This window comes from Cheilinus undulatus, linkage group 13, assembly GCF_018320785.1.
Source record: "Cheilinus undulatus linkage group 13, ASM1832078v1, whole genome shotgun sequence".
Classification (NCBI taxonomy): domain Eukaryota; kingdom Metazoa; phylum Chordata; class Actinopteri; order Labriformes; family Labridae; genus Cheilinus; species Cheilinus undulatus.
This window is the reverse complement of record NC_054877.1, coordinates 20,642,823-20,663,135: the sequence shown is the minus strand read 5'-3', so window position 1 is coordinate 20,663,135 and position 20,313 is coordinate 20,642,823. Positions and strand designations below refer to the sequence as shown.

General features: G+C 41.5%; 1 protein-coding gene across 6 annotated transcripts in view; it reads right to left on the bottom strand.

Moving 5' to 3' along the window:
* Positions 1-209: 209 nt before the first annotated feature.
* kmt2cb (lysine (K)-specific methyltransferase 2Cb) overlaps positions 210-20,313 on the bottom strand; it is a 105,703-nt gene continuing 85,599 nt past the window's right edge. For all 6 annotated transcript variants that reach the window (XM_041803228.1, XM_041803229.1, XM_041803226.1 and 3 more), the window contains 18 exons: positions 18,586-20,304; positions 18,149-18,340; positions 15,570-15,734; positions 15,342-15,471; positions 15,046-15,193; positions 14,708-14,892; positions 10,089-10,225; positions 9,573-9,855; positions 8,860-8,999; positions 6,254-6,367; positions 5,049-6,165; positions 4,818-4,954; positions 4,569-4,711; positions 4,301-4,475; positions 4,087-4,203; positions 3,924-3,997; positions 2,150-2,258; positions 210-2,061 (listed from right to left, as the gene is read on the bottom strand). In XM_041803228.1, coding sequence (XP_041659162.1) covers positions 1,969-2,061; positions 2,150-2,258; positions 3,924-3,997; positions 4,087-4,203; positions 4,301-4,475; positions 4,569-4,711; positions 4,818-4,954; positions 5,049-6,165; positions 6,254-6,367; positions 8,860-8,999; positions 9,573-9,855; positions 10,089-10,225; positions 14,708-14,892; positions 15,046-15,193; positions 15,342-15,471; positions 15,570-15,734; positions 18,149-18,340; positions 18,586-20,304 — 5,178 coding nt within the window. In that variant the 3' untranslated portion in view covers positions 210-1,968. The remainder of the gene's footprint in view (positions 2,062-2,149; positions 2,259-3,923; positions 3,998-4,086; positions 4,204-4,300; positions 4,476-4,568; positions 4,712-4,817; positions 4,955-5,048; positions 6,166-6,253; positions 6,368-8,859; positions 9,000-9,572; positions 9,856-10,088; positions 10,226-14,707; positions 14,893-15,045; positions 15,194-15,341; positions 15,472-15,569; positions 15,735-18,148; positions 18,341-18,585; positions 20,305-20,313) is intronic.

Below are 20,313 nucleotides of genomic sequence, written 5' to 3'. Positions count from 1 at the left end.
ACGCCTGCAGGAACATAGTATTGGAATTTTCTACACATTTTCTGGCGTTTGTTGACTTAAGAAAATAACCTAGTGGTCACACTTGATGCCATATCAAAACTGACAGACAGTATTGAACCATACTGCAGAACCAGCCCCCTCTCACCTGTTGGGGCCCATATTTTGGGAAGCAACGACAAAAACAACTCATTAACATGTAAAATAGTTTATTTTTGTAAATGTTTCTAAATTCAGTTCCACAAACTCCAAACCTCATACTCTGTACACTTCAAAAGGCATTTTCAAAGAAAACAAAACAATAAACAAAAACAAAACAAAAATTATAAACAAAAAAGAAAAAAAAAAGAAAAAGAGGAAGAAAAAAAAATCTGACTACACGACCAAGAAAATGTTGCACAAACACACTGGCAGGATGATGTAATATCATACAAGAGAAGAAAAATATCCAAGAAAGAATTTTGTTACAACCATTCATTGAGAAAAATATATACAATTGAGTCTTCGGAAAGTTAAAAAAATACATGCCATATACATTACAAGTTCTAAGACTGTCTTCAAAATTTTACAGTCAACTTGAAATTGTGCACGCAAAAGCTCTTCTGCTTCTAAGCATGTGACGTGTGAAGTGTCAGTATAAGAAATATTTCTGATTAAGGAGAATGCCACTTCTGTCCAAAAAAGTAAAACAACCTACAGACACGATTCTCTGTCACACACTGATTCGTCTAACTTCACAACATCATTAGACGTTTGCACCTTATTTTAAAAGCAATGTAAAAACAAATACAGGTAAATACATGTTGGTGATGCTATCTGTGTTAAAAAGTTAAAAAGTTGTTTTTGGGTTTGAAAACCTAATTCACAGTTCTTTAAAATCAAACCTGATTACAGCAAACAGATCACACTGATCTTTCTATTTGAAGAGTCTCTCTTTTAAATTCTGTAACCGATAACTCGTTACATTAGTCAACAAAAATATTTCTTTTTTGAGTGGTCAAAGTATGTGTAAGTCACAAAACACTACGCTACAATACCTTACTTTTAATACAACAAAAATACTTTGTGAATTATTGTGGTTATATTACAAATTCTGTACAGAATAATCATAATATATACTCTCAAACTGAAATAACGTCCATCTTAAATAAATTTCAATGACAAACAGAACAAAAACAATTTAAAAACACCCAAACATCAAGAAGGTTAAGGTAGTATTTGGTCGGTTATTCCTATAGTTTTCTTTATGTACATTTATACAAAAGTAACAGCATGTCTTCCTCAATCTTCAAAAACAATAGCAATCTAGCCTTCTTCAACTCAATCTCATCATTTTGAGAATAAAATTCATTCACTCAGTAATAAATACAAAACCTCTCCAAGTTCACACAAATCACATGACAGAGACCTATGATAAAACTGACTCATGGAATCAAGTATTTTAAAAGTTTTGTGTTTGTATGTGTGTTTTTTTGTTTATTTTCTCTTTTTTTAGTGCAAGTTAATATTCCCTTCGCAGTATTCATTGCTGTACATTCCTCATTCAGTGATGTCTACATTTAGTCATACGGTATACATTGACAGTATGAAACAAAAGGGCCTGCCCTTAGTAAGCAATAAGGCCGCACCCTGCACAGTGCTTTCTCATTCGCTGGTGGATTCCTCACCCCGTGTACACCAAACGCACAAACACATACAGACAGACAGGGGCATCTCATACAACAGAGCCCCTCACATAATATGGCACAAGTCACATCCTGCTACTGTGTTATTTCCCTTCCTCCACCCTTTTTGTTCTCCGTGATCTTAATAAACCAACCCTTAAATTCATTCATTCCCTCCGATGGTTCGGCCTTCTGCTCATTCAGAAAATGACTCTAGTGTGAAGCGGTTCTTCTCTTTCTCAGCAGAGATCGTGACATTCACACTCAGTATAGCAAGGAATGCATTTAGATTTGTCACTTTTGTTTTTCAGTTGATCCACTTCCTGCATTCAGGAGCGCCACAGTGGCAAGCGATCTTGTGTTGACCCTCGACGCTGTCAAACTGGTAGTCGAAACACAGCTGGAAGACGGGGAGGGAAACGTCAGTTTCATGGAAATATTTATAACACTGCATAAGAAGATTAAAAGCAAAGAAGAAAGGTATCCACCTCCTCTCCTTTTTCGATTCTGCGAATGCAGCTGATGATGATTTTGTAGCCTCGCTCAAATGTGACTACCTCAGCGACACAGTTGGGGGCACAAGAGTGGTTGATGTATCTGCAGAACAATACCGAAGACAAAAAATAAGCACAAATCACACAAGATTATGCACACTAATACGAAGCCATCGGCTAAATGTTTTTTAGTCGTTTATTTTTTTAAGATATGTTTTTAGACTCGTTATTTAGACAGTATGTTGTAGTTTTTTTGACAACATGAAAGAATATATTCATCACCTACCCCATCCACCCTCTCTCAACAACTACTTTGCAAAGAAGATAATAACAATACGTATCTTTTAACAAATATACAGTGCATACATACAAATATATATACCATCCATCCATTCATTTTCTATGCCGCTTTTCCCGTTGGGGGTCGGGGGGTGCCTAGAGCCTATCCCAGCTGTCATTGGGCGAAAGGCGGTGTACACCCTGGACTGGTCGCCAGTCAACCACAGGGCTGACATATAGAGACAGACAACCACATTCACACCTACGGTCAATTTAGAGTACCCAGTTAACCTAATGTCCATGTTTTTGGTGGTGGGAGGAAGCCAGAGTACCTGAAGAGAATCCACGCGTGCATGGGGAGAACATGCAAACTCCACACAGAAAGGCCCTGACCAGGAAGCGAACCAGAGACCTTCTTGCTGTGAGGCAACAGCGCTAACCCCTGAGCGACGTGTTAAGTTTCATCATCATTTGTACTTAAGATTTACTTCAGGGCTTTTTATGCTTGTATCCTATAGAGGGGCCATGGATGGATAAGAAAATCTGGAAGAGGTAGCAGTGTGGAAAAGGGGTCAAAGTAGAACCAAATTCTAGCTGGGCCTGTGCACAGACCCCGAAGTCTGTCCTATCCTATGTCGTTATTTATTTAGGCCTCAGCATGATTTAATCCTGACATTTTTTAATACGATGGCTTTTATAATCAAAGTTTAAAACTACATTTCTGAGTTGTTTTAACAACAGAAATCTGTTTAGATGAGTGCAACACATAAGCATGTATTACAGATTTGCCCTGTGTAATGTTTACTGATAAACTAAGCTGCATAAAAACAGATAATTAATGTATTTGCTTCTTTTCCTCTGCCTGTGCTGACAGTGAGCAGCTGCCCCTCTCTTGTCATTCATCCCCCTATGCACTATTACACATATGCTCAGAGTGGAGCAGGCTGGCACCACGATTCCTCCCTCAAAACATTAGATTTAAGATTACAGTGAAACAATGTTTAGTAAATACAGCACTTGGAATAGTTTTAAAAATCTTAATTCAATAGACATAACCAGTTATTATAGTAATATAAGAAAAACAGCAACAACTCAAAAATCTAAGGTAAGACAGAATTTTGCTGCTATATCTCACGTCTTTGACTCCACTGAAGTCCAACCTAGCTTGGACAGAGAATCTAACCTCTAACCACTGATTCACTTCATTCTGTACACATTAATTAAACATGTTACTCATATTTAGACATTCCAGCTCAATTTGCAGTGAAATCAAAGGCCATAAAAAAACCATTGTAAGACATCACTGTACTGTTAAATATACCGGAGGATTCATAGCACAAAGATACAAAAATGGAGTAAAAAATGTCTGTTAATTGACAAAAAACATACACTCAATATTAAGATTGCAACACTAAATACTGCAACAAAAAAGTTTGAAATTTCTCCAGTTCTTTGTTTGAGGAAAACTACCAAAGAAATTTCATCTTACCTTGCTAGCCCTCCACTTCTAGTAGCATCAACAACATGTTCACTGTCGATGCGGAACATAAACATGGCTCGATTCTGTCAAGGAAAGGAGATAATTAATTGCCCTTCTTGTCAAAAAGAAAAAAAAATGTAAAAAAGGATTTAAGCCTCAAACAGATGTGTACCTGAGATCTATAAATCTTCTCCTTGCTGATGGCGACCTCGTTTCTGAGGATGGTTCCGTTGTACTCAATCACCATAGCCTGTTTCTCCATGTCTCTAGCAGCAAACAGCCCAAGGCCCTGCGAATACATGACACAAACATTTTTTTTTCTGTCCAAGGGAATCGATCTTACTCTCAAACTAAGAAATCAGTAAGATATGACTTTCAACACCAACCTGGATGCGTGAGCGGGCCAGGTAGACATTGGCTCTCCACTCACTCTTCATCCAGCGGTACTGAGAGGACCTGGGGTGCACTACTGGAGGCTTGCTATGGGGGGCGCCACCTTCTCCTTGGGCCACATTCTGGTTGGATCTGGCACTGGTGCTGGAGATGGCCTGAGGTTGTGGCCTTTAGATTGACAGAGGAAAGAATTGAAATTCAAAAGAAATGATGTGGTTTTTAGACAACATGATCACAAAATAAAACTTCACTTTAAGTTACCTGATCACCAGAGAGGTGTATTTAGAGCTGGTTCTTTGCTGGGCGCGGGCACAGCCAGCTGGATTGAAAATGAGGGGCAACTCAATCAGGGGGTTGCGCCCATAACGGAAGGAGTATCGTTCACAAGCCTCAACCCCTGGGAGCTGGAGTGAATGAGTGAAAACTAAGTGTTATATCAGGCAGGCAACACAAAAGGATCAACAAAATTGTCTAAAATTTTGTCCTTGAACCAGAATCACAGCTACAAACCGATTCAGTGATTTTGGTGACTGCAGGGACTGTGAGCCCAAACAAGTCTTCTCCTTTCAGGTACACAGGGAAGAGCTTCAGAGTTCCTGATTCACTTCTTTTCTCAGCAACAGGACCAAGAACCTTATCCCACACGCCTGATTGAAGTGAGAGAAACACAAATGATGGTTCAAAACTAAAGGCTGAAGCACCCAACAGTTATGTTTCTGTAAAGAATTCACAAAGACAAACCTTTAGCAGAGGAATCAGTCAGGACCAGGTCTTGGTAGCCCTGTTCGATGACTCTGATGGAAAATTCTGGCAGTCCATCCCTTTCCTCAACAGAGCAGACGTAGCGACAGCGGCGGTTGCCATGGCGCATGCTCCAGTAAATCCGGCAGGCCTCATACCCAACTGGAAAGATGGCTGTTGGGGAGTGAAAGGCGGTCATCTGTATTGGGGTGAGCTGACCCATCGCATGGGACACCAGGCTGCCCACTCGAAAAGTGTAACCTAACTCAGGCTGCCGCACAGCAGTCGCCATCTGGCGCACCTCGTCTCTTTGGACATAGACACGTCTAAAGACAGCAAAGCAGCGCAGCTCATGCTCTAGAGCTTGTCCAGCTGTTCCCCTTGGCCTGTGGGCGTGACATAGCATGGTCTTGTCCTTGAAGAAGGTGCAGTGAGCTTGCAGAGCACAGGTGAAATGGTAGACATTGGTGCAGCGAAGGCGGTGGCAGCCGCTGGTGGCTCCAGTCTGTTGGCAGTAGGCGCAGCGGTTTGTTTGTCCACGCCGCAGTGCAAGCTCCACATTGATGAGAGCTCCAGCCTGCGTCTCGTACACCTCATTGGACCACAGCGCACAGTTTAGGTGAACCCAAACATCGAGATCTAGATTAAGAAGGCGAGCAGGGCCATCAGTGATCCCATCTCCAAACTGGTGGCAAAAACAGCAACGCCTCTGATCACGGAGAGAGGCGGGAGGTCGCAAGGAGGCCCCAAGCTTCTTTAGCAGTTCATCAATCTTGTCCTCATCAGGGAGCTGGGAGTTTCCTCTGGGCACCACCACCTGGACGGTCCACTTCCTCCAGCGGAGGCCTTTCTGTCTCTTTCCCTGGTGCCAGCCATCATGAGACCTGGGCCGGGCCTTCAGCTTCACTGTTACTTTGATGGCATCAGATTTGGTCTCAGTCTTTGATGTCTCTCCTGCTGTGGGGAAGGGGATTGGAGGAGTCGAGGGGGGAGACTGTTTTGGCTGGAGCTGGGCCAGACAGTGTACATCCAGAGATGACATGTTGTTACTATACTGGTGCTGAGTTTTAGACAGGCTCTCTGTCTGCATCGATGTGGGGAGAAGGGACACAGATTCCTAAAAAGATGAGACACAAAAAATGATGTCTAGAAGCTCACAAACCATACTGACAGAGCTATTTAGTCTGTGTGTTGGTGGTTCATACCTTGGTTTCTGTGCTGGATCTGGACTGCAGAGGTGCTGAGGAGCAGTAAAGAAGGAAGCAGCTGTGACTGCAGAAGACCAGGTCTTCTTCAGATTTCAAACGGCCTTCAGATTCCTAATGAGACAAATCAAAAGATTTAACAGACTGAATAAGGAATGAGGAGAAAAATTAAATCCTGACCAATATGAACCGCTTAAGCTTAACTGACATTAAAAGAAGTTATGAAATAAACATAAAAAACATTAAATATTTAAAAAACCAAAATACTTTCAAGACTGGAGTCATGGGGTATGCTGTTTAACCTACTAATTGATCTGAAATGGATTTAACTTCAGCAGGCAGGATTTACATAATCAGAGGATATATGCAGAGTTACTGCGGGCTGTGTCTGTGTATAGAGATGTTAATGTCCTGTCAGGCTAAAAGTAGATAACACATTCTCTAAAGTAAGGTCTGGACATAAAGTCACGGCTCATCTAGTCCCACTCGGGGAAATCAATAACAAAGTAATCCATACCCCTTAGGAGTAAGACATTTTATGAAGTGGTGTCTGCAAACTTAAATCACGTTGTGCATTATTAGACTCAAAATGAGACTCAGATACTAAAGCTCTCACATGGCTTGGATATATTATATACTCCCTACAGCAATCAGAGTGCTTGTGTCTCATTTATTTGGTATGTTGAAATGATTCATATCTTCCCCTCAGCTCTGAAAGGATCAACATGCACACCTGTGCTGGCTACAGTAAATCACACAGGTGAATCTGCTCTCTTCTCGATAAGGACCTTTTTAAAGAGGATGAGAGCCCTGTGCTCAATTTGATCAACAGACAACACCTGTGTTTGATTTTCTCTGATGAGAGTGTCTGAAGGGAATTATTTCTTTAAAGTTTATTACTTTGATGATGTTTGTTAAACCTGATTTATTGTTTTATTGATGCATTCTCGTTGATGATATTTAGCTTGTGAAATGAGCATAACAGAGCACTATTTTGTTTTTAAGACCACCAACTGAAAAATTATGTTATACCGTTTTCCCCTTTAAATGATACAGAAAACAACACTTGACATGTTAAAAGTGAACTTTTTCTTAATAAAAGTCCTTCCAGTGGAAACTGCCTATCACCACCTTTAACTTTGAAGCCTCATGTCCATCAGGGCTCTCCACCGCTGCAGTTTTTTTAACAGACATCGCTCATTTTCAGTACAAAACCAATCTAGTCCAGCATTCAAAATGCCCAGGGGTCAGCATTTGCTGTTTTTTTTGTCGCCACGCTCCCAGCACTCTCCATGGAAAACACAACCGGCCAATCAAAAATAAGAAGTCATGGGATTTATCATAATAATAGAAGAGAAACACATTCAACTTGTCTTATTGAGGTGTCCTGGACCACAGCAACTGAAAATGCCAAGATAGGATGCCTTTGTGTTGTTTTTATGTTTCTTTGTGATATTTCTGTGATTAAATGCATTTTTTTGCACACAAACCTGTTTAGGTTGCCTTTCACTTCCCTTAAAATGTGACTTGAGTCTCTGGCTTGACGGTTTTCCTTGGGTCTTAGTCCCTCCCACCAGAGACTCATGGAGAAAATGAAGGAATCGAAGAGGAGAACCAAAGACCGAGGACTGATATTTTAAGACAGTGGTCATCAACTACATTTGTAAAAAGGGCCAGCTTTTTCCTTGGCAGACACTGTGGGGGGCTGACTTTAAAATACACTTAACTAGAACATGTTGGTCTAACATATTTTTGTTCAAAATTTTCAGTTTCTTTCAAATATATGTCAATTTTACCCTTTAGCAGTGAAATCAGTCCTGATGGCTGTAGTATAAACCAGCCACAGGGTGGCGACTAAGATATTTTGGCTATGTATTACTTGGGCTGTTACGCTGTTCATCATTGGATTTGATGCTAATATGCCGAGTCACGATTTGTGAAAAACACATGCAGGAAATCAGCCTTGTATGACCTTGTTTGATCATCTTTCAGTGAAAATCGCTTTCTTTGAGATTGTGAAGCAGAGAGTTGATACAGAAAATTGCAGCTTTAATCAAGGATAGAGTAATGTGTTTATGATGCATCATATTTCCTTATTATTAGCTGATGGGCGGATATATGTAAAATAGATCGGATGTTAAGCCATTACTGAACAAACTGTTTCAGTCTGAATCGTTTTTGGGTTTATAATAATAGCTGCAGGGACGTAGAGAAAAAAAAGATGTCGTAAATACCATAATATATTTTTCATCCCCACAGTTCTGAATTCAATATTCTTCTGGGGGCTAGATGAGAAGCTCCGGGGGGCCTGACAAAGCCCCCGGGTCGCCAGTTGATAATCACTGTTTTAAGAGCTCATAAGACATATTGCCCTGTGCAGCCTCATGAGAACAGATGTTAGTGGGATAAGACTTTAGAAAGACAGTAGTAGAAGTAGTAGTAAAGATGATACTGAGGAAAGCAGCTGTCAACATTCCTGACCTAGCGCTATGAAACTGAGGTTGTACACGCTGCTATTGCAAAAAAATGGAGGATGTGGAAGCAGGCCCTTATGGATGTCAATACGGTCCATCCCTCTTTAATGGAAATCCTCCTAAAACAGGTACCTTCATGTGTGCGGGGAGATCTTTGAAGTATTTTTGTACTCCATTTCCCAGAACTACCACCTTGCAGTTACAGCACCACTGAGGTTTACATCCAGGGCTGGCGGGGGTTTTCTGGTCTGGTCCTTGAGTCAGAGCTGAGCCTAAAGGAACAAAAAAATTTCAACACACAATTCAGAATGCATTCTCTGAGGGGTGACCCTGCAAAAGCTTCTCTTAACTTTCAGACAAAAGATGTTTTTTTTTTTGCTTAACAAAAAACACAGTTACAGCATTTAAGCAAGTAAGATTGTAAAAACATGGCAGCTGTCCTTGGTCATAGTTTCTTGTTGAATTCCTGATTTTCTTCTTATTTCCTTTCACTCAACACTCACTGAAGCGTGTTACTTTAACAAAGAGAACAGTATTTGTGTGCTGCAGTGTTTCAAAAATGTATTTGAGCTTTTCTATTCCCAATGACAGTTCCTAAATTCAATAAGGATTCTTGAAGCACCTTGGCTAAACACAGCCTTAGGCAGTCTGTAAGTACTGTCAAGAAAATAGCTACAGTAGATGGAAGACAAATAACCGCATATGAGACTGCTTTTGTTTCCATTTCTTGGAGTAAGTCATTATGTTTAGCTTAAATTAGACATGACATTTCAATTACATGTTGTTTATTACAGTTCTTATGGGGATCTGAGATGCTCTTGTTTAATTTAGTTTTACTCCCTCACCTGGGCTGTTAGGATGGAAACGGAAATGATGCGCCTGCTGCTGTTGCATCATCCCCTGTGGACCGCCAGGCCTCATCATTTGTCCTGGCCGACCGAGAAGTCCGCCATTGTCTCCTTGCCCGTGGAAGAGCATGGGCGGTCGAGGCTCCATGCCGTGGGGGCCGATCCTCTGACCACTGAGTAAGGATAGGGGCCCCCTGTCTGGGGTGCTGCTGACCTCATAGCTACTGGGAATCTTCACGCATAGGAGGTCTGAAATGGCTGCGACTACACCTGTGATGTTCTGAGAGAGGGAAACAAAACAGAACAAAATAATATGGGTAAATTAGCTAAATCCATTGCACAGTTCTACCAATATTGGATTTTTGATTTTCTGCATTTACATCTCTGGGACTCTGTTTGGAGCAAATCTGCACTGAGCATTATTTTTTCCCCCACGTTGATATGCATGGTAAACAACAAGCCTTTTTTGTGTTTAACTACTGTATAACCACAGTATATTTTAACCGTCCTTACCTCTGCTGCAGCTGGTCTCAGTGTGATAGCGACAGACACCAGCCCTCGTTTGGAATCATTGGTCACTTGACCAAAGGGGGCACCAAAGAACATAGCCGAAGGCTCCGTTTTAATGTCCTGCAGTTTGATTTGTGTTCCTATAAAGTGAAAAGAAAAGGAAATTTATTAAGATGAATCCCACTAACCGACAGGGCAGGTAGAACGTGCCCTTCTAAAGGCTAAACATACTTTCTATGAACAGGGAGAAAAGCCAAGTCGAGCACTTGCACATAGTCTAATACTGATTTCCCACTAAAATTAGCACGTAAAAGTGGGTTTTTTTAAACGCGGGTAAGCCCGCTAACAATCGGCAAGTGATTCCTTTCCCATTTACCAGCAGACCCGGGTCTGATTGCTGGTGGAGGAGCTGCGTAGCTTTATTTTTTTCCTCTGGTACGTCGAGCTGATGTTATCACATTGAAGACATCATCATCAATGCACCGAAACACAGTTAAAGCCCAGTTCAGACCAAAGATTCGCGACACAACAAGATGGTTCTAGAATGAGTCGCAGCAGTCTGAACTGAGCGTTGCAGCTTGAATGAAGCTGTCTGATGGAGTCGCCAGCAATTCAGCCTGTTAAGTCGCAGAGAGAGCGGGTTTAAGAACGCAGCAAGCGGAGAAATGTGAAACGCCCACTGCAGCACGGCAATGAAATTTCACGGTATAGACACTAAAATGCTTTTCAAGCTCAGTCTTTCTATGACAGAGATATCCGCTGAGAATAATTGATGTTCTACTGACATATTCAGCTCCTACAGCCTTGAATTTCTCATGGATTCTCCAGTAAAGCACAGCGCTTCCTACTTATGAGCGCAGCCAAAAAAAGTTAAGGAGAACCTTTACTAAACAATATTTCTATTTCAATTTTCTTTCTAATGATTTAAAACTTCAGCCTGCCAAACTCTGGTCTCCTCCATCAGCTGTCATCTGGCTTACAGCTGATGGAGGAGACGGCAAAGTTTTCAGACTGAGATTTAAGGGTGAAAACTAAAAAAAAAAAAGAATATATATAGTTATTTCCAAGGAGCAGATATGTGATAAAGGGAAATAGAAACAACCTTTTAGAAAAGTCTCCCATTCTCCAGCTGCGTTTTTACGCTGGAAGCGCTGTGCTGCATGTGATAAACCATGAGAAATCCAAGGCTGTAGAAACTTGACTGGTTCACGATAAAATAATAGCTTTCAGCAGATATCTTCATTATGACAAGAGTGAGCCAGAAAAGCATTTTTGTGTTTATATGTGCTGTTAAACTGTGCTGCCGTGCTGCGGCAATTTAAACATTTTAAAAATACCAACCTTACGTGAAGACTTTAAAGAATCTCTTTATAAGCCTGCTCGGATGAAATCAGGAAAGCTATCATGTGTATGCAGAGCGGTAAGTGCCCAGGACCTAATGGTTTTCCATCTGAATTTTACACATTTTCTCCTAAACTAAGTCCTTTGCTTTTAGCTGTATATAAGGATAGCCTAGATTCATCTAGTCTCCCTTGAACCCTTCGTCAAGCATCAATATTCTTGCTTTTGAAAAAAGGTAAGGACCCTTGTAATTGCTTTGCCAACCGCCCTATGAGTCTCCTTAATGTTGACGTTAATATACTAATGTAATATACTGGCTAAAGCATTGGCTCTCCAACTTGAAGCTGTCTTGCTTACTATTGTTTCTCCTGATCAAACTGGTTTTGTTAAGGGATAGACACTCTTTTTTCAATGTCAGGCGTGTGTTTAATATCCTCTATGCTTCGTATGCGTCTCAGCATCCAGAGGTACTTTCGTCCCTGGATGCTGAGAAGGCATTTGATCGTGTGGAATGGGCTTATCTGTTTTATGCTCAACGACAGTTCAGCTCTGGGGACACTTTTGTTTCTTGGGTCAGACTGTTGTACAACTCTCCTTTGGCTTCGGTTAGAACGAACAATATACATTCAACATACTTTCCTCTTCAACGCAGAACAAGGCAGGGGTGCCAATTATCCCCATTGCTTTTTGCACTAGTGATGGAGCCCCTGGCAATTTCAATTCGGCAATCAACAAATATTAAAGGAATTTTTAGAGGAAACCAGGAGCATAAAATCTCACTTTATGCAGACGATGAAATTCTTTTTGTAACCGACCCCCTCTCTTCCATTCCTCATATTCTAAGTACTGTTGAAGAATTGAATAGATTTTCCGATTATAAACTTAATCTGAATAAGAGTGAACTCTTACCCACAACCGTTTCTGCCAGCCAATCCCCTTGCAGTCTTTGCCATTTAAAATAACAAATGATAAATTGACTTATCTTGGTATTTCAGTTACTAAATCTCACCCTCAGTTGATGAAGGCCAATTTTATGCCACTCTTGGGCCGTACTCGAGAGGATCTCCTCCACTGGTCAACTATGCCCTTATCATTAGCTGAATGGATTAATACTATTAAAATAAATGATCTTCCAAAGTCCATATATCTATTCCAGTGTGTCCCTATTTCCTAAAAAAAGCGTTCTTTAAAAAGCTTGACAGTCTTATTTCATCATAAATCTGGAACAATAAAGCGGCTAGGATTTGAAAATTATTTTTACAAAGGTCAAAGCAACGTGGTGAAATTGCTCTGCTAAATTTTCAACCATACTACTGGTCAGCAAACATGAAAAGCTCACTGTATTGGTTACTTTATGCATCCAGCCCTGATTCTCCTGCTTGGCTGCAAATTTAATCTTGCTCTTGTGCTCCCATCTCACTTTCTCTTTTGTGTCATCAATCCCATTGCATCTGCCTCAGACCTGCCAGAACCCAGTGGTCCTACACTCCCTAAATTACAATTTAGAAAGGATTTTGGACTCGTTTCCTTGTCTACTTGTGCCCCAGTAGCAGCCAATCACCTTTTTCAAGGGGAAAAGGGGATCCTGAACCTTAAGGCATTGTATAAAGATGACACCCTTATGTCATTTGGTCAAATTAAAAATAAATTTGGGCTTCCAAACCATCACTTCTTCCACTACCTGCAAAAAAGGAACTTTATACGATGTCAGTTTTCTCATTTTCCCTCCCTGCCACCTAAAACACCGCTTGATGTAATCTTAGAGATTAAGCCAGAGGCTAAAGGAACAGTGTCCAGGCTCTACAATGCCATATTTGACTTACAGGATTCATCCCTTTCAGTTATCAAGGAAAACTAGGAAAAGGACTTGGAAGCTAATATATCTGAAGAGCAGTGGTCTAAAATACTTAAAACATTCACTCATCATCTATTTGTGCGAGACATGCTCTAGTTCAATTTAAGATTGTACACAGACTTCATATGTCAAAGGTTAAGCTCTCAAAATTTTTTCCTGGAACTAGCCCTACCTGTGATGGATGCAAGCAAGCTCCTGCTAGCCTCTACCACAGATTTTGGTCTTGTTCAAAACTCTCAACATTCTGGTCTTCAATTTTTCTGCATATTCAGAGATCCCAAATCAAACTATTGAACCATGCCCTTCTATCTGTCTTTTTGGTGTACTATCAAAACATCTGACTCTGACAAAAGCACAGTTAAGCAGTATGGCTTACTCATCCCTTCTGGCAAGACGTCTCATCCTTTAAAACTGTAATAGTGACCGTCCTCCCTCTTTTAGCATGTGGATTTGTGAGGTCATGTATTTTTCAAAATAGAAAAGATATAAAGAAAGATATACACTATCGGGGACCATTGGAAAGTTTGGTGCTGTTTGGCAGCCTTTTATTTCCTATGTGGAGAATCTCTCTAAGTCTCTTGCTACTTGAAAACTGTATTGCTGTGTGCTCATAATATGTTGCTCAATTTACGTTTTAATTTTCCCTTTTTAACCAGTTTGTTTTCTCTTTTGTGTTGTTTAATTTAGACTTTTCTTTTAGTTATTATGTCTGCACTTTTCATGTTCTCTTTGTACCTTGTTTATAAAGACACATTAAATAAAAATACAGTGCTCAACAAATTTATTAGACCACTCTAACCCTAACCATAGTAAGGTTTATGCCACAGCTGCCCTAAATTAACAGCATTGGTAATTACCAAAATCATTTTTTTATGTTTCTGCAATAGTTAATACACCAATATGAAGCTCTTTAACCAAATTGATATTTTTAATGCTAAAATATAATTATTATTGTTATCCATGAATTTTCAAATTCACTGATTTACAAAAAACCCGAAAAAATAGTAAAGCACATTAATATTTCTTGATTATTATGTCAAATTATAGTTATTTACTTGCATTCCCAAACAGAAAAATGAGTTTTAGTGGTTGAATGTTATGCTTGATTCATTTTCGACTTCTCAGAGAAGCCCAGTGAGCTGGCTCAAATTTGGGCAAATTCAGTTTGAAATCCCTCATTCCTGTTCAAAATGGTAAAACGTGAAGAGCTCACTGAAAATGAAAGAGTCCACATTAAAGCACTTCATGATGCTGGATGGTCTTTGAGACAAATATGACAGGTGGTCTAATAAATTTGTTAAGTACTGTACATTGCCAAAAAAAAGATGAATCCCACTTACAACAGCATCTTTGGTGAAACTGTGTCGGAACTCACAGGATTAAACGCATTAATTGTATTAATTTTGTTAGAGATGTTTGTGTTTACCTTTCCCATCGGGAGCAGGAAGCATGGGCAGGACAGGAGACAAGCAGGGGGATGGGGGCTCTTCCTTCACCAGGGACAGGTCTGGGTAGCGGCTGATCTCCATACTGACCACGCTCTCCGGAGAGGAAGATGGAACAAAGCTATCAGGTGTGTCCCGGTCCTTGCAGGGCTCCTGTCCTCTGTTACTGATATTTCACAAAGAGAGACACAATCTGTCAAGACCTAACAGCTGAAGTCAAACATTAAAACGTGACTGCATCAGAAATCAACACAAACAACAGTAATGACAGCAGTTCAGGGTCCATTAGCCTCCTTAGAGACTGATATCTATCAATTACCTGAGCTCCTCCTGGTTGTTGTGTGGAGGGGTGGGGAGGGAGGCTGGAACATCGACAGTTTTTGGTCCTTGTGCGATGGCACGGGCTAATAGGTCTTCCTCAGTTCTGAAAGGGACATGTAGCGGCTTGGGGACCAGGCCCTTAGACACTGTGGAATAGAAGCACGGTGTTAATACAAATTTACTTCTTTTTCCTTAACACTTCTCAAATCTACAGTTTTTCCAACAGTGAAAAGTCAGTGTTATGGCAAGTTTGGTTAAAAGTTATTATCAAGGAGAATCTTTGAATACACCTACCCATGGCAGCAGCTTTGCTTGCCAGCTCTTCTGTAGTAGCGAATCCATTGATCATTTTCTGTCTGTTCACAGGTGGTGGGGTTGGAGGCAGAGACGCCGGTGGAGTTGGTGGATTGCTCAGGTTACTCTGCTGTAGGAATCAGATCAGATGTAATGTCAGCACACCACAAGTAGAAACACGTCACTGTTCACCCAGTTTCCTCCATCAATTAGGTAAGCAGATCTCACCTTGTAGGCCAGCTGGGAGTAATAGTCAGAGACTCCGTCCAGTGAGGCACTGCCAAAGGTACCAGACAGCAGGTTCTCTCCATTGAGCTGACCGCTGCCATAGGGAGCAAAATGAGCGAAGTTGACTCCAATCAGGGGCTCCATGAGGGGCAGCAGAGAGAGCTGCTGTATGAGGGGAGGAAAACAGGGAGAATAGGGAAAATCAGAACAAGCACTGTATCATCACTGTGACTGATCTTCAGACATAACAAATCACAATCACACTGAATTAACAACTTTTTATGTACTGACGGTGCCTAGTGGCTGATTCTCGACAGCCTTTACTGTGCTGTGCACTGCTAGGTCCAAAAACTGACTTCTGATATTCACTGAAACATCACCAGAAAACATAAAAATAATGCAAAGACATCATGTCCTGGCATTAGTAGTAGCTTTAGATTAGAAAACTGTACCCTTAAAAAAAAATAAGTAAACCTGTTTCTCCTCGTCTGTTGTTGCTGACTAAGCTAAAATCAAAGGTCGTGCGTCCTCTTGATGACATTTTTGGCTGCACTCACATGGTTGGCAAAAGTGACCTGCATCAGATCTTTTTTGCTCATTCATGACAGACTGGAGTTTTTATGACAGTGTAAACAGCACATAAATCTAATTTGGACCAATTCAATATGTGGATCCAAATCAGATACATGGAGATCCTTTACAATGTGACCTTGGTCTAAACGAGGTCAGGATGCAAGAACCTCTAACATCATTAATAATGGGTAATGGCAGGACTAGTGGAGGGTGGGGGTTTATACAGTAAGAACTGACAGAAAAAAAATTAGACTAATAGTTTAAATTATTTTTTGGATCTGGCATGTCTGCATGTTGTGGATGTTATATGTAAGCTGCAGCTCCAAGGCTTGTATAAGACTTATAAAAAATATGAAAACCCAACTGAAAACTTTAAGTTTATATCATTTTGCATCATGGATAATGTAATTAATCCCCATACAGCCTATGTTAGGTGAAAAATAATAACAGCTCCTGAGCCACGTCCTGAGCCACGCTCTCAGATGAACCTTGAAACTTGCAAAGCTGGAGCATTCCCTGACTGAGAGTGGTAAACTGCTCCATAACGTGCTCCCTTTAAAAGATATTATATTTGGACAAAGGTAGAGCATCTAAGGGGTATCTTGCAGTCACCTCTAACAGTGGCTCTGTCAGTCTGATTGAAGAGTCACTGACTGCTTTCTGTTTGATGTAGTTATTAAGTCCTTTATACATCAGATAGCCAATTCAATAAAGTGAGATATGTATAAAAAAATCAGAATTGAGCATCTTACCGAGTTCAGGCCTATTTACTGATTTATTTTATTTTAACAACATCATTTCACTTTTCTCTATCACATTGGTTCCCATAGTGGGGGTCAGGACCCCTAGGGGGGTTTAAAGTCACTAAGAAAGTGTCGCAGGGTGCTTAGCAAAAATAGAAAGAAGTTTAAAATGATTTTAAGTCATATATTTCACCAATTATTGTGAGAAATATCCTTAAAATAAGTTCAATTCAAAAATAAATCCATAGCTACTACATGAGATCTGTGCTTATTATGCAAACAAAAACGCCTTAAAATGTAAATTTCTACATGATGCTTGTGCAAAATAGTATTCTTTAACCACCTCCAAGGACAGTAGGGTCCCTGGGCATTATTGTGGGGGTCACCGGCTGAGTGAGGAACCACTGCTCTATCAAACAAAGCCTTAAAAAAAAAAAAAGTATATATATACACAAAAAAACAAAAACAAAACAAAACAAACAAAAAAAAACACATAACAACACAGGATGCAAATACTGAGCCGCAGATGGCCTAGTGTTTAAGTTGCGCCTCATGTACGCAGGCGGCCCAAATTCAATTCTGACCTGTGGCTTCTTTTCTGCATCATTTTATTAGTCACTTTACCTGCTATGATATAAATGAAAAAGAGAAGAGAAAAAAAGAGTCTGAAAAAAACTAGTTCAACCTCAATCATTACCTCAAGCTTAGATTTAAAATTAGAAGAGAAGTCTTTGCCAATTACTTGTGCATTTATCTTTAAGCTGCAAAAACTATTTAAATCAGGTAAAGGCAGTCAAAAAAGCTGTCAAATGTCCAATATAGTAGCTTCTCCAGCTTAGAGACACTATATAAATGTAATAATTTTACACTCACGATAATCTAGCTTGCTTCTGTGCATGTTCATTTAAAATTTTAAAGAGTGATTCAGCATAAGTTTATATCAGTAAGCCTCATTGGATTCAAGACTACAATAAAATCTTTGCACTGCTTTCTACTCTCCTAAATAATAGAAGCTTGTGGTCTCAGTGCGAGCAACTGTCATCAAATAATTACCTAATTACATTAATATCCTTCAGATATGTCAAATAATGTCTATGTGCTCCAGCGAAGACAATATTCTGTTCTTGTAGTAACAAACAGTACATTTCTAGATACAGTATTCAGATTTGAAATTCTCATGTAACTTGAAACTTGAAACCTTGAAATGGTAAAGCAGAAAAAGAGCCATAGCAACAGGTCAGGAGGTGTTAAAATCAATCTTACCTGTTTGATTTGGGTCATTACAGTGTCAGGGCCAGAATGCATCAGCTGTCTCTCATCGCCTTCCTTCTTCCTCTTCTTGTATCGAGAGGGAGGCTTCTCTCCTCCTTTCGGAGCCCTCTTGTTCCTCCCTTTCTTCTTCTCCTGTTCAGGGAGCAGAGGTCCAGGAAAGTCTGGGATGCCATCAGAGCATGCCTGAAGAGGAGAAAAATATGATGAAAATTAAGGCACAGAAAACCTTCAAGTATTTTGAGCAGCATTTTAGCTATGAGTGCGATGTTTTCAAACACAAAACTATGACTCATCTAAAAACTGACAGCTATGACTCATACCAATTTATCTGTGACTTGCCTCCCATCTGAATCACTCAGCCTGTCTATGACTCACTGTGTTGATCAACCCCCCCACACTCTGACTGCATGACTAACAAAAGCACTGACCCCGTTGCTGTCCATGGAGCTCTGCCTCAGCAGGGATTTGCAGTCTGTGGCCTCCTCCTCCTCCGAGCGCATGCTCTCCTCTGACCTCTGCTGGGACAGTCCATGTGGAGGTGTGCCCTTGTTCTTCAGAAGGTGCTTCAGCAGTTCATTGCCTGCCTCCCCCTTATTTGGACTTTGCCCGGCAGCGAAGGGAGACATGCTACCTTTATTACCCTCCTCCTTCACAGAGCTCATCCCTGACCCAACATTTCCTCCTTCTCGGGGCCCATGACACTCACTGGCATCAGTCTGCTCCAGCTTTATGTTGTTGAGGATCCTGTCGTGTTCCTGCGCCTGAGCTCTTGCCAAGTCTGAAAGGTGACCGTGTTGTCCAGATTGACCTCCAGAAAGCTGTCTCTCCAGCTCAGAGTGACTTGGAGTGGAAGATCCCAGTAAGGGTGACCTTGACAAATCCTGGTCACCAAATAGGTGGGTGTTCCTTGTGGGGGTTGAGGAGGTGTCTGAGACGCATGGTGTGAGAGGAGCCGTGAGGTCTGAATGTGGAGTTGAAGGTGTTTTGACTGAATCTGCGTCATCGTCTTTTTTCTTTTTGCGGTTCCTCTTCTTCTTCCCTTTCTCGTCTGGGATGATGTTAGAGTAGAGTTGAATTAGAGACTGGCCTGAGCCCGGAAAGTTGGATGGTAAAGGTGTAGCAGAGTCACCTCCGAATGGTGGACCCTCACCCGGCATCTGAAGTGTCATACCAGGACCACTGAACTGACGAGGCCTGGGCTGACCCTGGGGAAAATTTGGTACCTGTAGAGCAAGATTATCAGGCCCAAAACCTTGGCCCATGTCACGGGACATCATTCCATTCCCCATCATAGCCCTCCTGTCTCCCTGCATAAAGGCCCCAGGTGGAGAGCCCATACCGGGCTGCATGCCCTGCTGGGGGAACATCGGTCCAAGTTGTTGTTGTTGTATTGGAGGCCTCTGAGGTTGCATGAAGTCCTGTGGCAGCTCTGAGTTAAAAAACGGCATCTGAGCAAGAGGTGCTATACCCCCATCTTGGCCCATCATTCCTTGCTGCTCCATTTCCATACGATGTTTCAAGGCTCTCTGCCGTTCAACTTCCTGCATCAGCTGCACCCTCTGTCTCTCCTGCTGCTCGCGAAGCCGCTCCCTCCTCTCCCGCTCCTGGAAGCCTTCACTGAATGGGTTGTTGTCGTCAAACTTTACCCCCCCTCCTTGCATTGGTTTCACACCACCTGATGGAGCTGCTGGTGCTTGGGGATCCACAGGCATTGGCGGATGTTGAGGTATGTTACCCATCTGCATCTGGCCTGGATTTGCTATAGGCACCTGCGGGGGCATAATAGGAGGAAGTCCTGGTCCGCCCATGGGCATGGGAGCACCAGGGTGCCAGCCAGGTGGTGGGTTAGGCAAACACTGGGGTGCATTTGGCTGGCCGGGATGAAGAGGCATCTGCATCATAGGGTTCATAGGAGGTTGGCCCATTGGTGGTCCACTAGGGCCTACTGGTGGTCCGCCAGGACCCATTGGTGGTCCACCAGGACCCATTGGTGGTCCACCAGGACCCATTGGTGGTCCAGTGGGAACCATACCAGCAGGACCCGTCATTGGGTGCATCCCAGGCATCATGGGTGTTATATTGTTTTGCTGTTGTTTGACTCGGTACTCCTCTATAAGCTCAGCGTGCTCCTTCTGCTGCTTGCGGATCTAAACAAC